At 36.6% G+C, this 27,326-nt stretch overlaps 1 protein-coding gene across 3 annotated transcripts; it reads left to right on the forward strand.

The window, feature by feature from the left end:
- The first annotated feature begins 73 nt into the window (after positions 1 to 73).
- On the forward strand, positions 74 to 27,326 carry EBAG9 (estrogen receptor binding site associated antigen 9). Of its 3 annotated transcripts, none has more exons than XM_058698852.1 (7): positions 74 to 263; positions 12,749 to 12,846; positions 16,466 to 16,544; positions 17,524 to 17,682; positions 19,347 to 19,454; positions 23,785 to 23,876; positions 26,789 to 27,326. In XM_058698852.1, the coding sequence occupies exons 2-7, from the start codon at positions 12,764 to 12,766 to the stop codon at positions 26,907 to 26,909; spliced, it is 642 nt and encodes a 213-aa protein (XP_058554835.1). In that variant the 5' UTR covers positions 74 to 263; positions 12,749 to 12,763; the 3' UTR covers positions 26,910 to 27,326. The 3 variants fall into 3 exon arrangements, with proteins under 3 accessions (XP_058554835.1, XP_058554836.1, XP_058554837.1); XM_058698853.1 differs by lacking the exon at positions 74 to 263 and adding an exon at positions 715 to 829; XM_058698854.1 differs by lacking the exon at positions 74 to 263 and adding an exon at positions 11,212 to 11,356.

Consider the following 27,326-nt stretch of genomic DNA (forward strand, 5'->3'; position numbering starts at 1 on the left):
CCGAGAACAGCCTTCCAGGAGGGCGAAGTGGGAGGGGCTGGGGGAGTGTTTCCCGAGGAGGGGGCGGCCATGGCAGCTGCGCGTCGGCAACGGCGGCTGCGACGGAGCGCGCGCCCGGCTTTGAATGAGCGGGGCTGGGACTGAACGGGCGGAGCGCGAGCTCGGGGAAGCGACCGGCAGCGCGCGTGCGCGCGCCTTGTGTGCGCGCGCGGCCCGCGGCAGCTCGGAGCCTCCGCCGGGCGGGCGGGGAGGGGGAGGGGCAGGTGAGTGTGTGCGGCTCGCGCGTGCCCGCGAGGGGCTTCCCTCCGCCACTGCCCCCCGATCCTAACCTGGGGCTGGGAGGGGGGTCTTCTGCCTTTCCCTGGTCAGCCTTCTTCTTCGTCCCGCACTTCCTGCCCTCCCACCTTCCTTTTCGCCCCTCCACCCGGTTTCTCCCCTCTACGGCCGACTGCCACTCTGGGGTACTGTTTCCGGGTCGGGGTGACCTCTGGGGTGAAGGAACTGCGACTGGGAGCAGGCCCTGGGCGTGCAGCCCTCACCACGCCGCGCTCACGCGTGGAAGGCACGCCTGCGGGACGCAGGCGCGGAAGCCCTCGAGTCTCCGAATGGGCCCCCGCAGGTCCTTCCTGCCCTTCTTCTGCAGGCCTTGCTTCTTCCCAGATTTTTCCAAAATCCAAATCCCAACCTACCCCTGCACCCACTTCTAGCGATTTAGAGCGTTTTTCTGAGCGCCGTTTGCATGGCGTTGGGTTGTGTAACCTGAAAATGCTCTTGTTTTTCTCATCTGTACAGTGGGTATGATTTTTTTTTTTTCATCAGCCAGTTTCAGGTGGGTGACCATAAGTGAAAGCATTTTAGTCATGAAACTCCTACCTTTTGAGGCATTCAGGAGACCTTAACTCTATCAACCCTCCTTGTTAAGAGTTCGGGTGTCACATATTTGAGGGCCTTTAAGTGGCAGAGATGGTACCTTCAGCGTTCCACTGTACAACCCACTCCCACGTTCCACTTCTAGTTCCCTTTCTCTTTGGTTTTTCACATGTGAGATCAGGTAAATTTTATTTTTGCAGTCTTGTGATATTCCTTAACCAACTTGAGACTTACCAACTTAATTTGAGGCTGCTCCGTACTGTACTAGATCGTATGTATTTTTAAATTTTATTTTGGTATTGAAAAATTTCAAAAATATGTTTTTAGAATTACAGCAATTGAAGACTTATTTATTCTGGTGTGTACTAACATAGATTTTGGCTTGGCTTGTTTGACAAATTGTGACCTAGTGACTCTGCTGAAAGGGTCTCGCCAGCACTTTAAGGGTTACAAGGAAGGAAGATACATTTAATCTTGTAGTTTCTAATGCAGTGTCTTTTCACAAGTGTAGATGAATCTTTCTCTTGACCGAGTGGAGTTCTCATTCCTGTTGATTTCCTAGAGATGTTCATTTCTCCAAAAGCCCTGAGGATAGGTTGCTTCAGAATTCTGATTCTTTTCCTGCTGTATCTTAATTTTTTGCATTTTCTTACTAATTTTAAAGGAAAATTTAATTTAAAAATCAGGTTTTATTAGCATTTTCAGTTTTGAAAGTATTTTGAAGTAACCAAACTGCAAAGTAGCCTAAGATGCATACTTAACAAGTTGATGACCTTTCAAAAATTAAACTGAGACAATAAGTACAAAATTAAAAGCTTTGTCAAATGCAATATGCTGTGGGGAGAGCCTGGGCTTTGGGGTCAGTCTCTAAATCCTGAGTGAATGAATCTGAGCTTCACTGTCAGCCTCATCTGTTAAATGGGTATAGTGGAACTTAGCCTCCTTTGTCCTTAGGAGTCCAGCAACGTGATAGAACATAGATTGTCTACAAATATGTCTTGAACATACTGAATACTCAAGGAATGTTCATTTTCCTTCATTCAACAAATATTTGAGTACCTGCTATGTGCTTATCTATTGGATAAGATCTAGAAATACCAACCTGAGCAAGACTGATGAGTCCCTGTCTCTTTGGTCCCTTACATTGTCACTAGCCTGTGACAGTTGAGAGCAAACTAAGGGTTTCTCTGTACTGGGTCAATAGTTTTTCCCATCACCCAGGGTAGCATCTGTTAGATAGTAGGTGCTAAACATATATATTCGTTGAATTGAGTGGGCACATTAAGCAACTGTGGGTCTCAACAATATTCCTGCCTGCAAATGAGTGTAATTTATAAAATCAGAAGTATAGTTAACTTGAGTGCATTTTCCCGTTTCATTGCAACTGGTTAGAAAATTTAACCTGGAAATTATAAGATCATCACTGTGTTACTAAGAATGTGCATTGTTAGTGAGGTGTTCTTGGCCTTGGAATTAAATAGACCTCCGTTTGAATCTGAGTCATTGGGTGTAGGAACAGGGAAACATGGGCTTACTCTTAGTGCTTCAGTTCTATGAAATGAGAACAATATTATCTATCTCATAAGATGCTTTTATGGGTTAAGAGATAATTTTTAGATAATGCTTAGCATATAGTAGCTGGTCAACGAATATTCGTTCCTCTCTTTTGATAATCACAAAAGCAAATTTTCCATAGAATGAAGATATTCTTCATTGCTGGGGAGAGAATTCTATTGTCAGTAATAGCCCCACTTTCTGTTTTTCTGTTGAACAAAACTTTATTTTTATTTTAGAGAGTGAGAGTGTGAGAGGGGGAGAGAGAGAGAGAGAGGGAGGGATGGAGGGAGGGAGAGAGAGCAAGAGAGAGAAAGAGAGAGAATCTTAAGCAGGCTCCACGCTCAGCAAGGAGCCCACCTAGGGCTTGATCTCTCAATGTTGGGATCCTAACCTGAGATGAAATCAAGAGTCAGACGTTCAACTGAGTGAGCCACCTAGGTGTACCTGTTGAACAAAACTTTAAATTTTAATTTCAGTTACCATTGAAATCGGCCAAGTTGACAAATACTGAACAATGACACACAACAATATTTGTGGCAAGGTGATGACAGTGGTTGCAAAGGTTCTATATGAAATTTATTTTCAACTGTGCGTGCGTGTATATATCCAGAGACCCACACCTTTCCCCAGTCCTTAGATATTAAATATCTTCTCCCTGATAGAGTATTTCCTCAGTTCTTTTCCCTTTTCCCCCAAGTGCCACATTCCATACAGTCTCTTTTCTAGTTATCTTTTTTTGTTATAATTTTTCTGAAATTTTAGCCTAAATTTTTATTTAGGGAAATTTGCTTTCTTTTGGTTGAGAGTTTTATTTTTGACAAATCAGCTTTAAAGTGAAGCTTTTGTTCATCTTAACTAGTCAGGTCATTCTGTTCATAATAAAGCAGTTAAACCTTTCAGGTCTGTCTTTGCAGCTGATAGCTGAAGGTACTAGGTAAACAAGATTCCCTTGGGAAAGATGGTACAGGGCAGATAAGGTATATAGAAAAAACTCTAGTACAAAATATAGAATATAAGTACTGTAAGAGAAATATACTGGAATTAAGAAAACTTGATAACAGCCCAGCAAGAAATAAAAAAGGCTTATGCCAGAGAGATTGCAGTGGAAATAGAGAAGAATATGGGCAGTACTAGGAAATGGAATAAGGCCTTTTGACAGTTTGGACATCAGAGACTAGGAGAAAGGAGCAGTCAAAATTATTGCATTTTTTGAAATCCAGTAAACCAGTAATTGAGGGTTTTGTTGACAGAAATATTTAAGTTACTTGAATAGTGAACTTCTTAATTTTTTTTTTTTTTTTTTGGTTCATACTCTGAGTCACTATTTTTTCCGTCCTCTCAATTAGTAAGCCAACTCTGAATACAGGCATTCAGTAAATCATTCCATTCATGTGGAGATAAGGCCTCCGGTTGTACAAAAATGTATGAGCATTGCTAAGGGAGCCTTTTGGAACTCTGTTACTATAGGGTCTACTTGGCCTTTCTGCCTTTTTAATTGTAGAAATGAAAGGAGCTAGCTGTGTGTTTTGCTCTTCTTTGAAGGGACTGGCCGTAGTGGCTCTATAGAGCAGTTAGGTCAGGTACCATAAGAGTTGACTTGTATTTCCTTGTTTGCTTGTGTTTCTTTTTTTAATAGTTTATTTATCCTGAGAGAGAGAGAGAGAGAGAGAGAGAGAGAGAGAGGGAGAGAGAGAGAGAGACACCAAGAATCCCAAGCAGGCTCCATGCTACCAGCCTAGAGCCTGATGAGGGGTGGGGCGGGGTGGGGCAGGGTGAGGTGGTAGGGAGGGCTCAAACTCCTGAAACTTTGAGATCATGACTTAAGCTGAAACCAAGTCTGAGGCTTAACCTACTGAGCCACCCAGGTGCTCAGTTTGGAATATTTTATTCTTTCTGTTTTTGTTTTGTTTTTGTTTGTTTTGAACTTTTATATTAAGGCATAACATACAAACAGTATATATAGTATACTGGTGTTGTTACCACTCAGATTGAAATGTAGATCTTAGTTCCCTTATGCTTCCATACAACTCCTCCACTAGAGGTGACCACTATTTTTTACTATGTTCTTTTTAATTTAATATAATATCTTACTAGTTGAGAAAACGGTTACATGCTGTTTTCAAGACTTTAGGAGGTTATTACTCATATCTGGTAATTAAAAACAAAGAGTACTGTCTGCTTTAATCCATACATGAATGAAATATATTTTAAAACACCAGGTTATTCATAGAGGGATGGTGTATTTATCTAGGAAGATTTGAAACTTCTATTTATAAGTTTTATTGCCTATCTTTAAAAAAAAATTTTTTTTTAACATTTATAATTGAGAGACGGAGTGAGACAGAGCATGAGCATGGGAGAGGCAGAGAGAGGAGGAGACACAGAATTTGAAGCAGGCTCCAGGCTCTGAGCTGTCAGCACAGAGCCCGATGTGATGCTCGAACCCACCAACTATGAGATCATGACCTGACCCAAAGTTGGACACCCAACTGACTGAGCCACCCAGGCGCCCTTTATTGCTTATCTTTATAAAAAAAAAAAAGTCAGCATTTTAATTTTGGGTAGAAGTAACATAAAGCTCTCTCTGATTCCATGATAATTATTACTTAAGTGAGGTTTCACCCTCTTTTAAGTAAATATATATAGAACTGATGTCCAAACATAGTGTTTATGCTTTTTTATTTTGGAAAAAATAATGTATCAAATTATGTTTTCATTTGTTTTATCAAACCATTCTACTCCAAATAATGGTATTAACCGACTGTAATGATTGTTTCCCAAGTTGTTACTAATGGACTCGGAGGCAGATGAGTTTTAGTTGTGTGGCTTATTGCCTCACTTTGCGCAGAAAAGTTAATTTCAGTGTATATTAGTTTGCTGATTGAGGCCATTAAGAAGTTGGATGATATACTGATATATTCAAATTATTCCAACATAGGAATCCTATTCTAAGTGCTTACTTGGTAAGTTTCCTCCTGTGACAAAAGGCAAGGAGCCGCTAAAATGTGAAAATTGCATTGTCAGAAACACTACTCTGTGTGTGTGTGTGTGTGCGTGCGTGCGTGCGCACGCGTGCACATGCATGTGTGCAGTTGTAATTTCTTCTGATTTGATTTAATGTTATTTGCTCTACCTTCCGACAGTGGAAAAATAGTCATCTTTCATTGATTAGTGAACTGTATTTTCATTTTCTGTCTTGTATTTAGAGACTCTGAATGTGGAAATGTTTACTCATTCTCCTTGGCAATTCATTCTTCTCATCACTCCCAGTCCCATCCCAAGATACTACTGATCCACTTTCTGTCACTATAGATTTGTTTGTATTTGCTAGGGTTTTTAAAAAATATATGGAATCATATATGTTTTCTGTCTGGCTTTTTTCATTCAGCATAATTATTTTGAGAAACAGCCATGCTGTTGCTTCCAATAGTAGTTCATTACTTTTTATTGCTGAGTAGAAATCTACTCTATGTATATACTATGGTTTGTTTATTCATTCACCTGTTGACATATATATTTGGGTAGTTTCCAGTCTGGAGCTATTAAATATAAAGCTGCTGTTCTAGTACAAGTTTTTGTATGGGTACATGCTTCCATTTATCTTGGGCAAATTCCTAGGAGTAAAATGGCTGGGTGACCTAGTACGTGTTTGTTTAACTTTGGAAGAAACTGCCGACTATTTTCCAAAATGGCTATACCATTTTACATTCTCACTACCAGTGTATGAGAGTTAAAGTTGTTCCACATCCTCACCAGTACTTGGTATGGTCATCATTTTTTAATTTGATTAATTTTAATAGGTATAAAATGGTTTTAAACTGTGGTTTTAATTTGCATTTCTCTGATGATTAATGTTGACCATTATTTCATATACTTATTTATCATTGTATATCTTTGGTGAAGTGTCTGTTTAGACCTTTTGCTCATTTTTTATTTTTAAATTTTTGTTTATTTATTTATTATTTTTTTAAATTTACATCCAAATTAGTTAGCATATAGTGCAACAATGATTTCAGGACTAGATTCCTTAATGCCCCTTACCCATTTAGCCCATCCTCCCTCCCACAACCCCTCCAGTAACCTTCTGTGTGTTTTCCATATTTAAGAGTCTCTTATGTTTTGTCTCCCTCCCTGTTTTTGTATTATTTTTGCTTCCTTTCCCTTATGTTCATATGTTCTGTGTCTTAAAGTCCCCATATGAGTGAAGTCATATGATATTTGTCTTTCTCTGACTAATTTCGTTTAGCATAATACCTTCTAGTTCCATCCACATAGCTGCAAGTGGCAAGATTTCATTCTTTTTGATTGCCAAGTAATACTCCATTGTATTTATGTACCACATCTGCTTTATCCATTCATCCATCAATGGACATTTGGGCTCTTTCCATACTTTGGCCATTGTTGAGAGTGCTGCTATAAACATGAAACAGCACACCTGTATCCCTTGCATAAATGCCTAATAGTGCAATTGCTGGGTCATAGGGTAGTTCTATTTTTAGTTTTTTGAGGAACCTCCATACTGTTTTCCAGAATGGCTGCACCAGTTTACATTCCCACCAGCAGTGCAAAAGAGATCCTCTTTCTCCACATCCTCACCAACATCTGTTGCCTGAGTTGTTAATGTTAGCCATTCTGACACATGTGAGGTGGTATCTCGTTGTGGTTTTAATTGGTATTTCCCTGATGAGTGATGTTGAGGATTTTTTCACGTGTCAGTTTGCTATCTGGATGTCTTCTTTGGAGAAGTGTCTATTCATGTCTTTCGCCCATTCTTCACTGGATTCTTTGTTTTTTGGGTGTTGAGTTTGGTAAGTTCTTTATAGATTTTGGATACTAACCCTTTATCTGATATGTCGTTTGCAAGTATCTTCTCCCATCCTGTCATTGCCTTTTAGTTTTGCTGATTGTTTCCTTTGCTGTGCAGAAGCTTTTTATTTTGATGAGGTCCCAATAGTTCATTTTTGTTTTTGTTTCCCTTGTCTCCGGAGACATGTTGAGTAAGAAGTTGCTGCGGCCAAGATCAAAGAGGTGTTTGCCTGCTTTCTTCTTGAGGATTTTGATGGCTTCCTGTCTTACATTGAGGTCTTTCATCCATTTTGAATTTATTTTTGTGTATGGTGTAAGAAAGTAGTCCAGGTTCATTCTTCTGCATGTCGCTTTCCAGTTTTCCCATTACCACTTGCTGAAGAGACTGTCTTTATTCCATTGGATATTCTTTCCTGCTTTGTCAAAGATTAGTTGGCCATATGTTTGTGGGTCCATTTCTGGGTTCTGTATTCTGTTCCATTGATCTGAGTGTCTGTTTTTATGCCAGTACCATATTGTCTTGATGATTACAGCTTTGTAGTATAGCTTGAAGTCCAGGATTGTGATGCCTCCTGCTTTGGTTTCCTTTTTCAAGATTGCTTTGGCTATTTGGGGTCTTTTCATACAAATTTTAGGATTATTTGTTCTGGCTCTGTGTAGAATGCTGGTATTATTTTGATAGGGATTGCATTGAATATGTAGATTGCTTTGGGTAGTATTGACATTTTAACAATGTTTGTTCTTTCTATCCAGGAACATGGAATCTTTTTCCATTTGTTTGTGTCTTCTTCAATTTCTTTCATAAGCTTTCTATAGTTTTCTGTTTATAGATATTTCACCTCTTTGGTTATATTTATTCCTAGGTATTTTATGGTTTTTGGTGCAGCTGTAAATGGGATCGATTCCTTAATTTCTCTTTCTGTTGCTTCATTGTTGGTGTATAGGAATGCAACCGATTTCTATGCATTGATTTTATATCCTGCAATTTTGCTGAATTTATGAATCAGTTATAACGGTTTTTCGGTGGATTATTTTGGGTTTTCTTGCTCATTTTTAATTGAGTTATTTGTTTTGTCACTGAGTTTTGGGAGGTCCTTATATATTCTGGATAACAGTCCTTTATCAGGTATATGCTTTGCAGAGATTTTCTCCTAAGCTGTGGCTTTTCATTCTCTCAACAGTGTTTTTGAATTTTGACAATTCAGTAACTTCTACAGTTACTAATTTTGATGTAACCCAAGTTATTGATATTTTCTTTGATGGATGGTGCTTTTGGTGTCCTATCTAAAAACTCTTTGCCTCACTCAGAGTCACCACGATTTTGTCCTTTTTGTTTTGTTTTGTTTGTATTTTTTCTCTTAGAAGTTTTATAGTTTTAGGTTTTGTATTTAGATTTTTATTCATTTTGAGTACTTTTTTAAGTGATGTGAGATATGGATTGAAGTTTGTTTTGTTTGTTTTTGTGTCTGGATGTCCAGTTTTCCCAGTGGTATTTGTCAAAAAGACTGCCCTTTCTCCATTGAACTGTCTTTACATCTTTGTCAAATTTCAGTTGTCCCTATATATATGGGTCTATTTCTGTACCTTTTATTCTGTCAGTCTTGACTCCAACACTACACTATTTTGATTACTGTGGGTTTATGTAACAGGCCTTGAAATCAGGTAGTATTAGTCTTTCTACTTTGTTCTTTTTAAATGTTGTTTGGCTCCTATAGGCTTTTTGTATTTACATTTGAATTTTAGAATTGTCAGGTTTTAGAGAAAAAAAGCTTGCTGAGATTTTGTTTAGTATTGCATTGAATCTATAATTTGATTTAGGGAGACTTAATATCTTTATTTATTTATTTATTTATTTATTTAATATATGAAATTTACTGTCAAATTGGTTTCCATACAACACCCAGTGCTCATCCCAAAAGGTGCCCTCCTCAATACCCATCACCCACCCTCCTCTCCCTCCCACCCCCCATCAATCCTCAGTTTGTTCTCAGTTTTTAACAGTCTCTTATGCTTTGGCTCAGGGAAACTTAATATCTTAACCATGCTGAGTCTTCAAGCCCTGAAAGATCTTTTTAAGTTAATTCAGGTCTTCAGAATTTCTCTAAGCGATATTTTATAGTTTTCAGTATGTAAGTCTTTCATTACATTTGTCCTAAGTATTTCATATGTTTTGTGCTTTTATAATTTTTTTTAAATTTCAATTTGTAATTGTTTGCTGTTAACATATAAAAATATGGTTGATTGTAGATTCCATTGAATTTTCTAGATAGACACACACTGTTTTCCTTCTTCCTTTCCAATCTGGTTTCCCTTTATTTTTTTTTTTTAATTTTTTTTTTAACGTTTTATTTATTTTTGATACAGAGAGAGACAGAGCATGAACAGGGGAGGGTCAGCGAGAGGGAGACACAGAATCTGAAACAGGCTCCAGGCTCTGAGCTGTCAGCACAGAGCCCGACGCGGGGCTCGAATTCACGGACCGCGAGATCATGACCTGAGCCGAAGTCGGCCGCCCAACCGATGAGCCACCCAGGCGCCCATCCCTTTATTTCCTTTACTTATTGGATTGCACTTGCCAGAACCTCCACTACAGTGTTGGCTAAAAGTGGTAAAAGGAGACATGCTTGTGCTATTCATAATCTTAGGTATGAAGTGTCCAGTTTTTCATCATTAAGTCTCATGTTATTATATAGGTTTTTCATAGATGTCTGTGACCGGGTTGAGAAAGTTCCCTTCTATTCCTAGTTGATAGTGAGTTTTTACTAGGAATGGATTTTGGGTTTTGTCACATTCTTTTTCTACCTCTGCTGAGATGAATATAGGGTTTTTCCTTTTTAGTTTGTTAATATGGTGAATTACATTTGATTATCAAGTGTTAAATCAACCCTACATTCCTGGGTTATTCCCCACATGGTCTGAGATATTATCCTTTTATATATTGTTGATTTTTATTTACTGATTATTTTGTTAAGAGTTTTATATTTCTCTGCCCCTCCGCCCTTCCCTCCCTCCCTCCCCCCCCGCCTCAAAAATAAATAAGCATTAAAAAAAACTTTAGGAGCATCTGGGTGGCTCAGTCAGTTAAGCGTCCAACTTCGGATAAGGTCATGATCTCACAGTTCGTGAGTTCAAGTCCGTTGTTGGGCTCTGTGCTGACCACTCAGAGCCTGGAGCCTGCTTCAGATTCCATGTCTCCCTCTCTCTCTGCACCCCCCCCCCAATAAATAAACATTAAATTTTTTTTAATTACCAAAAAAAAGAGTTTTGTATCTATGTTCTTAAGGTATTAGCCTCTAGTTTTCCTTCCTGGTAATATCTTTGGTCTGGATTAGTATCAGTGTAATTGCTGGCCTCAAGGAATGAGTTGGAATTCATTCTCTCCCTTTCAGTTTTCTGGTAGTTTGTGTAGAGCTGGTATACTTTTTCCTTTTGGTTTGGTAGAATTCACCAGGGAAGCCATGTGGGCCTGGAAAAGTCTGAACCACAAATTCAGTTTCTTCAATAGATAGATTTTCAGGTTATCTATTTCTTCTTGTGCTTTTATAACTTGTTTCAAGGAATTTGTCCGTTTTCTCTTATATGTCCAATATAGGCATAAAGTTGTTTGTAGTAAAAGCTGTTTAATATCTGTAGACTTTCTGGTAATATCACCTCTTGTTTATGATATTGGCATCATTGTGTTATTAGGGATGTATATATTTTGGATTGTCATGTGCTTTTGAGTAACTGACCCTTATGAAAGGACCATTTTTATGCCTGCTAATACTATTTTCTTTGAAATCTACTCTCTGACATTGAAATAGTCACTTCAACTTGTTTTTGATTAGTGTTAGCATGGTATATTTTCCCCCATTCTTTCACTTTTAGCCAACCGTATTTTTATATTTAAAGTACATTTCTTTTTTTTTTTTTTAATGTTTTTATTTATTTTTGAGACAGAGCATAAGTGGGAGAGGGGCAGAGAGAGAGGGAGACACAGAATCGGAAACGGGCTCCAGGCTCTGAGCTGTCAGCACAGAGCCCACCGCAGGGCTCAAACTCACGGACCGTGACATCATGACCTGAGCCGAAGTCGGACGCTTACCTGACTGAGCCACCCAGGCGCCCCTAAAGTACATTTCTTGTAGGTAGCATACAAAGATCTTATTTTTTTAATCTAATTTAATAACCTCTGGCTTTAAATGGGATGTTAGACAATTGGCATTTAATTAGAATAGGTTTAAGTCTTTCATCTTGCTGTTGGTTTTTGACTTGTCCAATCTGTTATTTGTTCCACTTTACCCTGTTTTCTGCCACCTTTTTTTTTTCTTTCCTTCTCTTCTCTCTTCTTTTCTCTTCCTTTCCTTCCTTTCCTTTCCTTTCCTTTCCTTTCCTTTCCTTTCCTCTTCTTTTCTTTTTTTCTTTAGAGAGAGAGTGCGCCAGCCAGCATGAATGGGGGAGAGAGCAGAGCTGGATGTGAGGCTCAGTCTCACCTAACTGTGAGATCATGACCTGAGCTGAAATCAAGAGGTGGATGCTTAACTGACTGGAGCCACCCAGGCACCCTCTGGCACCTTTTCTATTGACGATTTTTTATCTCCTTTGTAGGCTTACTAGTTTAACTGGAACTTGCCCCTTAGAAAATATGATTTAATTGATTTACTAGGGTTAGGTCCAGGTATGATTATTTCTTTAAAGAATCCCAAATACGTGAACCACTGGACTAGATCATCTCTCTGGTTACTTCCAAGTTATTAGCTATGTGACTTTGGGCTAGTTATTTGACCTCTCTTTTTTTTTTTTTTATTTTTTTTATTTTTTCAACGTTTTTTATTTATTTTTGGGACAGAGAGAGACAGAGCATGAACGGGGGAGGGGCAGAGAGAGAGGGAGACACAGAATCGGAAACAGGCTCCAGGCTCCGAGCTATCAGCCCAGAGCCTGACGCGGGACTCGAACTCACGGACCGCGAGATCGTGACCTGGCTGAAGTCGGACGCCCAACCGACTGCGCCACCCAGGCGCCCCTTATTTGACCTCTCTTAATCAATTTCCTCATCTATATAAAGGGCATAATACAATGTATCTATCTAAAAGTTAAAAACATTTAAAAATATTTGTGAATAGTACTGTTATGTTCATGTGGTTCAGACTTCAAAAGGCACAAAAGACGGTAGGTATACTGTTTTACGGTTTTTTTATTTTTTATTTTTTTCATAGAAAATAAAGATAATTGGAGTTGAATTAAAAAACATTCTGAGAATATTGAAAATTTAACTATTGAAAATTTAAAAACCTAGTTTCTCAAATATTGAAAATTCTCAACTATTGAAAATTTAAAAACCTAGTTTCTCAAATTGTCAATATGATTTACATTTTAATTTTAAAATTCACGGTGTTATATTTGTGGTTTCTAAAGAAAAGTAAAATGTGTCTGATTTTCACAGCTCATAACAGGATCTTTCAGCTTGACTTCAGAATGGGAATATAGCATATGAAATCAGCTTAATGTATTTATTTTTGTGCTTTTCCCACAGGTTTTGATTCCCACCATGGCTATTACACAGTTTCGGTTATTCAAAGTTTGTACCTGCCTAGCAACAGTATTCTCATTCCTAAAGAGATTAATATGCAGGTAAACAAATTTTATGTTCAAATTGATCTGTTTATCATTTTGCTGATTTTGGATACCTTCATAATTATAAAAAGACAGGGCAGACAATATTTAAGCTAAATAACTTGATTATAGTATTCATTCATTATTCTTTGATATTTTAAAAAACATTTTCTCGGGGCGCCTGGGTGGCGCAGTCGGTTAAGCGTCCGACTTCAGCCAGGTCACGATCTCACGGTCTGTGAGTTCGAGCCCCGCGTCGGGCTCAGAGCCTGGAGCCTGTTTCCGATTCTGTGTCTCCCTCTCTCTCTGCCCCTCCCCCGTTCATGCTCTGTCTCTCTCTGTCCCAAAAATAAATTTAAAAAAACGTAGAAAAAAAAAAAAAAAAAAAAATTAAAAAACATTTTCTCTACTTCAGATCTAGAAAGTGGAGTTTTACTTCTTTTCATTCTTTCAGATTCTTACCTCTTCAATTAAAATCACATTCTCATTCCTACAGAATTTCAGAAAAAAGCAAACAAACTTATAATAAGAGAGTTTATATGTACATAATTATTTCATTACCAGAATGTTTTAAGGTGGTTAAGTGGAATTAGGCATAAGTATTTCTTTATGTACCACAATATGAATGTTGTTTTTATAGTAAAACAAAAACAAAACTTGAACAGAAAAATCCCAAACAAAACAGTTTTGTTTTGTTTTGTTTTAATCTCTTAAATAATATTCCGGAATGTGGAATGTGGACTACTTAGTCCCAGTCAGTTAAGTCATTCTGCTTCAGTAAGTCATCCGGAGATTGGAATTCCTTCTGTTTTGTCATGCTACTGTACCCTAGAGCTGCAGTGCTGTATGCTGAGGTACTTCAGGGCTTCACATTAAATTCACAGGGGTATCATCAGGATATTTTTACATTTCCAGCAAAACACACAGTGAATGTGTTTTAGTCAGCATCTGTTAACCCTGCACAAACTACTAGTTCGAGGTAGTTCACATTAGGTCCTGCAGCTGTTTTGATGATATTCTTGAATGTTTGAGATAAGTTTTTGTTTACTTGTATTTTTGGTGGCCTAGCTTTGCAAAGCTAGGATTTAGGTTAGAATTAAAGCAAGTACTGAACCAGAATTAATGTGGAAGAGAAAAAGAGGATGGTAGTAGCCAATCTGATTTCAAGTTTTGAGAAATTGTGTCCAGTAGACATACACACATTGCATTAGTGATTGTGGATATTTAAGAATGAAATAAAAATATTTTTCCTTAAACTTATTTATGGTGTTTTTTCAAATGGCTACTAAGTAGTTAGGACATACATAAGTATTAAATTGTTTGGTCCTAACTACTTAATTAGTGGAACTGTTAGGGATTTGTTTTGGCCTAGGGGTACTGTGAAAGAAAAAATACTGACACACACAGTAGGGTAGTCAAAAGAGGAAGTAGAAGGCTGTTTGTTCCTTTTGTGGCAGACTTGATTTAGAAGTTGCACACAACGATTCTGTTCTCAGCTTATTGTCCAGAGCTTAGTCATATGGCCACCTAGCTTCAAAGGAGCCAGGAAATATATTCTCTGGCGAAATGGCCATTTATAACTACTAAAACTCTGAGGATTAAGGACATTTATTGTTAGAAGTAAAGTGAATTGGGATTTTTTTAAAAAAGAGGTCCATAATATGGCAGTGGAAATGAGTGGATGAAATAGAGTGAAGATGATCACTGGAGGAAGAAAGGTCAGGAAAGAAATGGAAAATTTAGGTGATTGTTGAATTCACCCAGGAAGAGAATGGGATTTGGGAAATAGGGAAAATAGTGAACTAAGTAAGTGCTGAGATCATCAGAGCATGAGGAGGAATGGCCAGAAATTCATGAGGTAAAGTAGGATAAGAATTGGCATTAATTGGGGTGCCTGGGTGGCTCAGTCGGTTAAGCGTCTGACTTCAGTTAAGCATCTACTTTGGCTCGGGTCATGATGTCATTGTTTGTGAGTTTGAGCCCCACATCGGGCTGTTTGCTCTCAGCACAGAGTCTGCTTCAGATCCTCTGTCTCTCTCTCTCTCTGCCCCCCCCCCCACCCACAATGTCTTTTTCTTTCTCTCAAAAATAAACAAACACTTAAAAAAATAAAGCATATCTTTGAAAAAATAAATAAATAATGGGCATTAATTGCCAGAAGGCTAGAGGTTAACAGAAGATAAATTATAGGTGTTTTTCTCTTTGCATATGTATTTTCTAAAACTAAAACACTTTTAGTGTAAGAAATTGCATTTGATTTTTAAAATATTAAGGATAATTGTTGCCATTATAAATTTCACTATAATTCTTAATAATAAATATATTTAGGATTGATTGTATGTTCATTCTGAAAGAAAGCTGATTCATTTTATAGAATAAGCTTTTCTTAAGTGTCAGAAGGAACCTAGATCATGTGTTATAAAATACTGGGTTTGCATTATAAATTTAGTAGTAGACTGTATTATCTGTTTATCCTTTAAATAAGATATGATTTCTAATCTTGTAGTAAAAATAGCTAACTTTACCAGTTAGCTCTAAGTAGATTTATAGATTATTTAAAATGAAGCAAGTGATTAATCATTTGTAATAGCTACCAATTTTTTAGTGTCTTATTATATACCAGGCACTGTCTGGTGTCTAGCCACTGGAAATATGTCATTTAATTAAATCTTCACAACAACTCGACAAAAGTAGGTTTGAATACCTGCATTTTACAGATGGGGATGTTGAGGCTGAGAGGTTAGTTGATTCTAACTAGACTCATAATTAAAAGAAGTAACATTGAAAACTATGGTTTACATAGTTTCCTTAACCCATGCTCTTTTTTTTTTTTTTTTAAGTTTATTTATTTTGAGAGAGAGACAGTGGGCAAGCAGGGATGGATCAGAGAAAGAGGGAGACAGAGAATCTCAAGCAGGTTCTAAGCTGTCAGTGCAGAGCCTGACTCAGGCCTCAATCCCAAGAACCGTGAGATTATGACCTGAGTCGAAATCAAGAGTCAGTTGTTTAACCAACTGAGCCACCCAGGCACTCTGATAACCTGTGCTCTTAACAACTGAGTTACAATACGTGTCTTGTTTAGTGTAGTGCTTTTCCTACTAATCCTTAAAACTTACCAATTACAGTTTAATTCAACCCAGTGATTTTCAAACTTTTGAATAGTTTAATAGGTAATCTTACAAAAAAAAAAAAAAAAAAAAAAAAAAAAAAAAAAAATATATATATATATATATATATATATATATATATATATATATATATATAAGACAAAAGCCAAGCCATCTTGTTGAAAATGGCATAGGTGTCTCAGAGCTTCACCTACAGAGCATGGTTTGAAGAGAAAGCATGGTTTGAAATCACTTGGCATTTTTGTTTTTGTATTTATATTCCTCCTGAATTTATCTATAATTTGAGTCCTAAGCCGAAAAGCAGTTTTCTCCAGTCGAAGATTTTAAAAATATTGAAAAGATACCTGATGCATGCCTTTTCTTTTCATATTTTAGTGAGCAACTGTTAATTATTAAATAATTGCAAAATTGTAAAAGATCTTTTATAAGCCTTCAGTTACTGTTTATAATTCTTTTACCAATGCTTGTTTTGGTAGTTATTAAAATAAATTATTTCATTTTCATTTTAGATCTGGTAGAGGACGGAAATTAAGTGGAGACCAAATAACTTTGCCAACTACAGTTGATTATTCATCAGTTCCTAAACAGGTAATTTTTTTTAAGGTTGAATAAGGGTTCCAGAACCATAGTTTTTAAACTGGACTGCAGACCATTAATTAGTATGTCATGAGGTTAATTTGGTAGTCAAGTCAGGATTTTTGTTATATTTTTTAATCCTAAAATCTTTTTTTGGTTCTTCATAGTATTTTCTGTTACTTTGCTGAGATTTTCTATCTTGTTTTTCCATTGATTTCAAGAGTGTTTGCTATTGCTTGTTAAAGTTTTTTTATAACTACTTTAAAGTCTTAGATAATTATAACATTTATATTATCTTTCCATGCAAGTTGAAATTTATTGATTGCTGAATAATTTTGAGTTGTTTCACAGACATTTTGAATATTACATTTGAGATTCTGTCTTCTATAAATTCTATCAAGAATGTTGATTTTTTTTTTTTATCAGGTAATCAACCTGGTTAAGCTTAGGATGCAAGTTTCAATATTCCTTCCATGGACTGTAGCTTTAAATGTCAGTTCAATTTTTAAAGCATTTGCTCTTGTTTTGGTTTTGGTTTTTTAATGGATAGAACTGATTAATTTCTAGTAAAAGTAAGTGTTTTTTTAAACTTTTGGTTTAGTTTTGGTATGTGTTATAAAATTTGTATTTTCCTTTTGGTCAGAAAGTTTGAAAACCAATTGTTTAGACAGCCTATAGTTTTTTTTTTTCTTTTCTTTTAATGTTTATATATTTTTGAGAGAGAGGGAGACAGCGAGCAAGTGGGGTAGAGACGGAGAGTAAGGGACATGTAGAATCTGAGGTAGGCTCCAGGTTCTGAGCTGTCAGCACAGAGCCTGACAAAGGGCTCGAACTCATGAACTACAAGATCATGACCTGAACTGAAGTTGGTTGTTTAACCGACTGAGCCACCCAGGCTCCCCTAGAAAGCCTATTTTTCTAATAAATGATGAATTGAGATGTTGATTAGGTTACTCCTTTGTGACTGACAATATTTGTCAATGAAATGTAGACAGATGTTGAAGAGTGGACGTCCTGGGATGAAGATGCACCCACAAGTGTAAAGATTGAAGGAGGGAATGGGAATGTGACGACACAACAAAATGCTTTGGAACAACTGGAACCTGACTATTTTAAGGACATGACACCAACTATAAGGAAAACTCAGAAAGTATGTTAAAGATTTGTGCTTTTGGAAGTTAAACTATTAAACTGCTTTTCAGATTCCTGTAGTCAAAATTAGTATAATTGGTATTTGTCAGAAAGCCTCTTTCTGATGATCAATTTGTTGTGTTTTCTGTCATATTAAACAGGTTGATATATTCAACCTGCTAGACGTAGATCTAGTAAGTTGTACCCCTACATCTGTTAAAGTTTTATAAATATTACTGAAATCCAACTGTAGACCAGATTCTAGATTCCAGTCTGTTCTGTAGAGACTAAGCTGAATAAGATAAAGTTCTGACCTTAAGAGAGTTCACAGGTAGTGATGTCTACAAACTGATGGATATAGTTTCCATTGTTCATAACCATTGTAAAACTGATGTAAGGCTCTGAGAGCACAATAATTGTGAGCTTATGTTAATCTTCCACACTTTAATTAATCCATTTTGAGTTAGATATGGAAGATCACTTAAAGGTGGAGGGGAATTATTGGAAAAAGAACAGTGACTGATTATTTTCCTTTCTTTTTATCAAAAATAGTACATATACTTAAAAAATTAAGTTAAAGAATATAGAAGAACTTTTAATGAAAAGCAACAAACTTCGGTCCCATCATTCCCCATAGCCAGTTGTACTTCCCATAAGCAATCGCTCATAACTTTTCCTGTTTGGGTTTGTAATGTTTTTTATCATATCTATATATAATATGATTAAGTTGCTGTGTCTTGATTTACCAATCACAGACATTGTCCATTGGCTTCATACTATCCTAGATGAGGTTTGTTTCATACTACTCTCACTACTATTCCCCCTCTTCCAAATATTATGATGTTATTATTCCAGTCTACCTCACTAGTCACTCTGATATTTCAAAAAAATAAATAAGTAAACCTATTTAGAGTTCCATTTCTTGTTCAGTCATGCATAGAAAATATTTTTTTAAATATACTTTATAAAAAGAGGACATTATTTATTCCACTCTTCTCTAATAGGGTTTCTTACCCTCTTCTACCTCCCAACCAGTTTCAGCTGTAAATTTATTTTGACAATTTCAAGGCTGATAACATTTACATTCTGTAATCATGATTGTTTTTGTTAAGCTGTTCAAATGTCTCAGTGCTGAAAAGCATTAAGTTGTGTATTTTTCAAGGAGTTTGAGTTTCTTAGTAGATGAATATCTTATATTTTGGAAGAATACTGCTGTTCTTAATAGAAATCCAGAATATTACACTAGTACCTTAATAAATTAATTAGACTGAAAATGTTTAAGCTACACAGCTAATACTACTGCCTTGAAAGAGTTAATACATTCATCAATAACCATATGCTAAGAGAGCTTTTAGAAAGATGTAACACGTGTTCTTATTTAATACAGTGACTAAAAGTGCCAACTTCTATTTTATGGGGCTAGTGAAAGAAAAGGAGGAAAATTTATTCTTTTTAGAAAAAGTAAAATGGAATTTTTATTAATATGTAAGTGATCTGTATGACAATTGCTTAAGAATTTTGATACTCTTCAGAGATTTAAAAAAATTATATTATAAATTTTAAAAGAAGAAAGGCAGGACATATTTAAAATAATTATAAAATACTTTGGTCACTTAATTATCTTGTTTCTTTTTACATGATATGTAAAATACTCCTGTAATTCTGTTTCAATTAATCTTTCAGATAATTATTAAGAAGAGAGAACCATTAAATTTTGGCATCCCAGATGGTAGCACAGGTTTCTCTAGTAGATTAGCAGCTACACAAGATATGCCTTTTCTCCATCAATCTGTAAGTATGTAATAGTATCTAGATAAGAGTTTGTTTTATTTGTTTTCTTGAAAAGAGAAGAAAAAAAATCAAAATGAAGTGAACATAATATTTGTATTTCTCTGCTTTGAAACAGGTTTAGCAGATTGAGAAAGATTAATCTGGAGTTTTACCAATCTTATCCTTTTATGAGATTGTAAATTTCATCAGCAACTAAGATCAGAGTCCCACTGTATACATAAAAGATCGAGACAATATGTTACTTAAAAATATGACCGTTAGGGGCGCCTGGGTGGCTCAGTTGGTTAAGTGGCCGACTTCGGCTCAGGTCATGATCTCGCGGTCCGTGAGTTTGAGCCCTGCGTCGGGCTCTGTGCTGACAGCTCAGAGCCTGGAGCCTGTTTCAGATTCTGTGTCTCCCTCTCTCTGACCCTCCCCCGTTCATGCTCTGTCTCTCTCTGTCTCAAAAATAAACATTAAAAAAATATATATATATGACCTTTGAAGAGATTACCACTGAAATTTAAACTTAAAAGCAGGTAGTTTTAAGTGAGTCATGAATTGTTTCCCTAGTAGAGTATATTTACATTTAAAGTGTAAGTTGACTTATAGTTGGTTTTGACTTAAATGCATCAGTTTTAAGGACAAAAGGAGTAAGGAAAATACATAACTGTTTCCCAACCTTGGAAGTATCTCAGAATCAGCTTTGAATTTTTTTTTTAATGTTTTTATTTATTTTTGAGAGAGAAAGAGAGAGTGAATAGGGGAGGGGCAGAGAGAGAGGGAGACACAGAATCCGAAGCAGGCTCCACTCTCTGAGCTATCAGCACAGACCACGATGTGGGGCTCAAACTCATGAACCGTGAGATCATGACCTGAGCCGAAGTCAGACACTTAACTGACTCAGCTACCCAGGCATCCCTTTGAATTTTTTTTTAAAAACACTAATGTCCAGACTTCTCCCCAGATCTAAGCTTTATCATGCTTTGATTAATTATTGATTAATTTATTATATTAGTTATTGTATAACAGCCCCGCACTTAGTGACTTAAAACAGTAAACATATGCTTTATCTCCTACAGTTTCTATGGATTGGGAATCCAGAAGTGACTCAACTGGTTGGTTCTGGCTCAGGGTTTCTAATGAGTTTCCAGACACATCATTAGCTCGGGCTGTAGTCATCTGAAGGCTTGACTGGAACTGGAGGCTTCATTTCAAAGGTGGCTCATTTTACATGCCTGGCAATTTAATGATGGTTGGTTGCACAAAGCCTCAGTTCCTTGTCACGGATCTCTCCACAGGGCTGCTTGAGTTTCCATATAACATAACTGCTGAGTTTTCCAGAACAAGCAGTCCTTGAGAGAGAGAGAGAGGACATGCAGAGATGAAGCCACAATGCCTGTTTGTGACTTAGTCTTATGAAGGACACACTGTCACCTCCAATTATTTTATTCATTGGAAACTAGTCAGTAAATCCAGCCTACATGCAAGGGGAGAGGAATTCAGCTCTACCACTTGAGGAAGGAATGCCAAAGAATTTGCAGACATATTTTTAAACTACCACCATCTTATTTGTTTGTTTAAACTGCACAGGTGTTTCAGAGTACCCTCTCCTTAGAGGACCCATGTTTATGTATGTTTTTAATTCATTAATCAAAATCTGTTCCTACTAATGTGAGACAATGTGTTAAGTGCTAGTAATATAGAAGAAAGTAAGCAAAACACGCAGAGTCCTTGCTTCAAAAGAGTGCAGTCTGTGGGGTAGTTTCAGTGTTAAATAAATGATCACAAATGATCACACATAAATAATGCAGATTTTGATAACTGCTGCGCAGTTACATCATGCTATGAGAGCATAATAGTACCATAGATGTTTCTCTAAAAGAACATAGCATGTTTCTTATTTTATATTTCTAAGTTTTATACTTTATTCATATATGTTTGATCCATATTGGTAAAGTGGTTCAAATTTTTCCAGTGAATTAGTAAAATGTTTGCCACTTAACTGGAGTTATAAGTTATTATAACACTAATATAGCTCATTATGAAGTTGTAAATATGTAATTCCTCATAGAGTTGGAAAAGGTAAATAGGGTAGGTGGAGAATCTCCAGTGCTATTTCCACATATTTTCCTCCAAGCAGATGAAATAAGGGAGTATTGCTTAGGAGAGAATGGTAATCTACTGCACTTTGTTCTCTGCTCCAAAAATAACGTATCACCCATTCTACCAATTAGGCTTCTTTGAAATTCCACATTCTATTTTTTTTAATTTAGTCATCTATATTGTTTTGATAGCTTTTTATAGTAAGGATATTAACTTTTTTCTGTCATCTTTTATAACTTTTTAGTTTGTTGTTGGCTTTAATAATTTGGTTTGGGGGCGCCTGGGTGGCGCAGTCGGTTAAGCGTCCGACTTCAGCCAGGTCACGATCTCGCGGTCCGTGAGTTCGAGCCCCGCGTCAGGCTCTGGGCTGATGGCTCGGAGCCTGGAGCCTGTTTCCGATTCTGTGTCTCCCTCTCTCTCTGCCCCTCCCCCGTTCATGCTCTGTCTCTCTCTGTCCCAAAAATAAATAAAAAATGTTGAAAAAAAAAAATTTAAAAAAAAAAAAAAAAAAAAAAAAAAAAATTTGGTTTGGATGTTTTTGATTGGCAGATACTTGTTTTTATGTAACAAATCAATCTTATCGTTTAAAACTTTTTTACTTAGAAGGCCATCTTTACTAAAGGACCAGATATCACTCTTTTTTTATGGTCTTAGGAGTTAACTTTTTAAATATCTAAATGTTTTATACATAGAAAGTCAAATATCTTAGTGGAAAAATGGATATGAAATAGACATAGCCTGATAACGAAGAAATGTTCTCAAATCCAAAGTAAAATAATAAGACACAATTTTTAAATCTTAACAAAGCAGTGAAGAAGAAAGAAGGCTGTTGGCCATATTGACATGACAGGAAGACAAGGCTTCACCTGCTGCTGTTGGTGGGATAAATTGGTATAACTTTTCAAGAGGGTCATTTGTATTTGGTTCAGTGGTTTTAGTTTTTTTTTAATTTGATTTAGCTATTCTAATTTTAGAGATTTATATTAAACAGATAATCAGAAATACACTAAAAAATTTTTAACAGAGGGAGTGCCTGGCTGGCCCTGCCCATAGAGCATGTGACTCTCAATCTTGGGGTTGTGAGTTCGAGCCCCACTTTGGGTGTAGAGATTATTTAAAAATAAAATATTAATTTTTTTTTTTTTTTAGCAGAGGATGGTATTACATTTACAGTTAGGAGAAAGCCATACAATTTACTTCATTTTTAGGTGTAAGCGCTCAAAAGAAAATATAATAAATCTATTCACAGATTGACACCAGTTATTTTATGTTCATAGTCACTTCCACACCTAAGTAAACATTCTGGAATGAGCATTTTTATTGTTTGGTGGAAGAAAAAGTGAACTTTTAGAGGTCTGGCCTGGGGAATAGTGGAAGGTAGTGGCTAGCCTACTGGTATCAGGTAAGTAGGACAGGCAGAAGGAAGCACAATGTAGAAGTACTCTGGTGAAGAGTAAATTCTGCCTGATTTATTGTGTTTGCCTTGGACCCACATAGTAAGAGCCATTGAAAAATCTGTAGGTTACTTGTGCTTAAATGAAAATGCCTGTGCCGGCTTGGAAACTTCAGTTCCTCAGGTTGATCTCAGCACAACGTAGTGAAGCACCTCTAATCCCGTCTCCAGTCAGTCTGTCTCTTCTCTTGTCCCCACCCCACCCTGTCAGCTCACTGAAAAGAGAGAAACCGAAAGAAGAAATGTTCTATTCTTGTCCATTCCAATTTAAAGTAGGCAGAAAAAGAAAAGTCAGTATAAAAGGACTATGCTTTAAAACATAAAATAGGAAGAAAGCTGGACCTGCCCAGGACTGCTGAGTACTGAAAGTCACACATCACAGGAAACCCCTGAGTTCCAGGCAGACCAGGGGCCAAATCATCTGGGCCTTTGATAGGACATGAAGAAGACACAGAGGAGTGACAAAATCTGAGTTATGTTTTAAAAGATACCCTTCTTAGGGTGCCTGGGTGTCTCAGTCAGTTAAGTGTCCGACAGCTCATGTCATGGTCTCGTGGTTCATGAGTTCGAGCCCCACGTCGGGCTCTGTGCTGAGAGCTCGGAGCCTGGAGCCTGCTTCAGAATCTGTGTGTCGCTCTCTCTCTGCCCCTCCCCTACTCATGCTCTGTCTCTGTCTCTCAAAAAATAAATAAATGTTAAAAAAAATTAAAAATAAAAGATACTTTTCTTGATCCCTAACGGGAGAAAGGAGAGCTCTTTACTCTCATAATTTTGTTTTGTGTTTTGTTGTAGCCTGAATTAGGTGACTTAGATACCTGGCAGGAAAATACCAATGCATGGGAAGAAGAAGAAGATGCGGCCTGGCAAGCAGAAGAAGTTTTGAGGTATTTTAGTAATATTTACACTGCAACTCGAGTAGAGGAACCAGACTTGTTCATGTTACATTCAAAGTCAAGAAAGCTTATTCTGCCAAACATTTTATTTTTCTTAAATCTTTCTCACTTGAGCTTAGATAACATGAGATTTTTTATTTCAGACTACATGTACTATTTTACATGATTAAAACTTCACAGAAACCAGAAATTTAAAGCATTATAGAAACAAAAGAGTAATAATGTTATTAACGGCAAATGAGATCTTTTTCATATATACATCATTTACTATTTGCTTTATACTACCTTCCTTCTAAAACATAGTTACCTTTTGAAATGTGAGCCACCACTGTATATTCCTCTAAGTCAGCAATTCTACCTTTAATTTTGTTTCTCTGTGGCCTAGAATAGTGCCCAGCACTGCACATTTGAATGGCAATAATGTATATAGCACTCTACATTTGTATATGTATCTTATTAGTTGATGTACTCGAAAGCCCTGTGAATTGTAAATAAGTATGTCAGGTACTGCCCATTCTACAGAGAAGAGAATACTATTCTAGAGGTCTTCAGGTTTGTTTTCGTTGGTGTTTATGTTCTTATCTCCGTGTTTTTGTGAGCAATAAATATAATTCTTGCTATTGCTGCATTAAAGAGTAAAGAGAAAATTTACCTTGAAAGAGTTTGTGACCATCATCGCTGATGAAAAGCTCAGATATTTAAATGTGGGTAAATTATTTTTGTGTTTTTTAAAGATATAGCAAAATACATTGATGTAAGTTACTTTTAAAAGATAGTTTTTATAATAGGGATAGAAAATAACAACTGATTTCATTGATTTCATTTTTGTATTTCTGTCTTTATCAGTTAACTACAGTTACCTTGAACAGACAGCAGAGGGTGCAGTTAAATAAATGAGAGTTACGGCTTTTTTTTTTTTCCTTTTTTTTTTTTTTTTTTGGTCTTGTCCTTCCTATTTTAAGCACTTTTTTTTAAACAGGGATGGGTCACATTTTAATAGTAAAATTATGAGAGTTTTAAATATTTAGTTTTTACTTAATCATTATTCACTGTAAAGGAATTATTTTTTAAATTGTAAACAGCCACATTTATGTTGCATACATCATCAAAAAAGATGTTACTTTTTTTTTTTACTCTATTTTTGGATAAATCATAGATATAGAAGTCTGAGTGTTTTAGAATAAACAGTGGTCATTAGCCACAGGATAAAGGAAAGGCCATTCATTCTGAATCCAGTAATAACGACAGCACTGTACAGTTTATGAGTTCACAAGTATCCTAACATTCACTGTACCAAAACATTTTTTTCCACCCTATCCTCTTGCACTCTGAACAAAACAAGACAAAAAAAACCAAAACCCTAAACTTAGTGTTTTATGTTATATGACAGCTTAGGAGAAGGGGCCTATCAGTCAGTAATATATATGCTTCATGCTGCAAGTTGCATAAGTTAGAGTCGGAGAGACATGAAGGAGTCATGTGGTTTATTGTCCCCAGAAGAACACTGCAAATTGTTAGTGTATTCACACTCCATGTCCTCTGACTCAGTCCATTTCCCATTGCCAATTTAATACTGCCAGTACTGTAATCAATATTGTTAAGGAAGAAGATTCCTATACTTTAGAAATTCCAGGTGCGTATCTGGAGAGGAAAAATAGGTTTTCTCTGCAGTAATCTCTAAATTGCTTCATTTTCCGGGAACATTAATTGTTGATATTTACACTTAAGCTAGTAACAAGGTGAAGGCTTATTTGTTTGCAAACAGCCGGCCCTTTATAATTCTTTTCTTATCTTCCTTTTTGCCACTGACATTTTGACTGTTTTAGGGCAGATTATCAGTTTTGCTTGAAAGGTATCAGAGCTAGTGAAATGTAGATTTTTTTTAAAACTATTCTTCCAAAACTTTGTGAAGGTCAAAGTATTGCCTAAAATAGCTCTGTACTTTCTTGAATTTTGGTCATACACCTCTCTGCTTACTCCCACTTACAAATATGATGAGACAAAGATTTCGCTTGCCAGAGTCGGCTTCGAGCTGCCCCATATATAGGTAATCCACACTGGATTTTCCTGTTTTATAAAAGCTTGTGTTGCCTATCCCACGTACAACTGTGACCTACCACTTCCCTCCTCAACCTTGCATGTTTCGACTTATTTTCTCATACCCTCATCCAGAACCAGCTTCGGTTCTTTTCTCTCCTCTCCATCACCCCCTGCTACTCTCACTCCCCACATGAGTCAGTCAAATGACAAAAGAGAGGCTGGTGATTCTAGGTCTGTAGAGTCAGGGAGGGGCCAGGGAAGAGGTAAGGATCTCCTAATGTATACTCAGTAAATACCCACCATTCTGCCACTTCATCAGTAGAGCTGGCCAAGTGTTAATCTGTAAATAGATTTCTAGCTTCCAGTTGGAAGGCTGGTGTGAAGTTTCCATTTTCTTTGGGCATTGTGTTCTGCACATCTGTGTTCTTGACTTCCTTTAGCAGGGTGTTTTTAACTATTATAATAATAGAAGATTTAATCCTCAACATCAGGCTTTTCTGAATGCTATCAAAAAGAAGGTGTGGTGCAGTGGAGGTGGTGGTTTAGTGAAAATAATCTGAAGAAGAGGGATTAGAAGATGTGGGTTCTTTTACTTAAGTTTATGACTTTGGGCAAGGCACTCGGCCTTTGTTCTTCATTTTACTTATTTGTAAAATAGACATAATACTCTTGTTTTCCAAGCTTTGTTTTAAGGATTAAAAGAAATACTAGTTTTGAAAATCTTTGAAGTTTTCAAAGCAGTGAGAAGAATGAAGATTTTTTGAACTTACATTTGATGATAGCTATTTCTTTCTGGAATTTATTTGCCATTTTACTTGTGTGGTATTTTCTAAAAGTAAATTTAGGACTGTGTTTCTCTTCAGGCAGCAGAAGATAGCAGACCGAGAAAAGAGAGCGGCGGAACAACAAAGGAAGAAAATGGAAAAGGAGGCACAGCGGCTGATGAAGAAGGAACAAAACAAAATTGGTGTGAAGCTTTCATAGCAAATGCTCTTCACACATCATAGTGCCAGGAGGAGAAATAGGAGTTCCACAACTCAAGCAACATTTCGAGGGATTTCAGAGTATTTTCAAGAATACAAACACATTGCTTGGTTTTATTGCATTCATCTGGCCATCTAGGACACCAGGATTCTCTCAAAGTACCTTGAGCTCTTAGTGACTGAGACTCAAAAGAAGAAAAAGACCTATGAGGCAATATTTTTTTTCAACGTGCTCCAAGTGTAAGACAATTGTTTGCTGTAGAGAAATTATTACAAACGGAATATACCAGTACCTCTTCTAGCTAGTGTTTCTAGCTGAATAAATGGGTGTAAATAATTTTATGGTGGGAAAGAACTCTGCTCTCTATAATGCTTTCCTTCATTGTGCATAATGATAAAATAAATAATTTTAAATATT

The sequence above is a fragment of the Neofelis nebulosa genome, chromosome 14 (genome assembly GCF_028018385.1).
Source record: "Neofelis nebulosa isolate mNeoNeb1 chromosome 14, mNeoNeb1.pri, whole genome shotgun sequence".
NCBI classification, from domain to species: domain Eukaryota; kingdom Metazoa; phylum Chordata; class Mammalia; order Carnivora; family Felidae; genus Neofelis; species Neofelis nebulosa.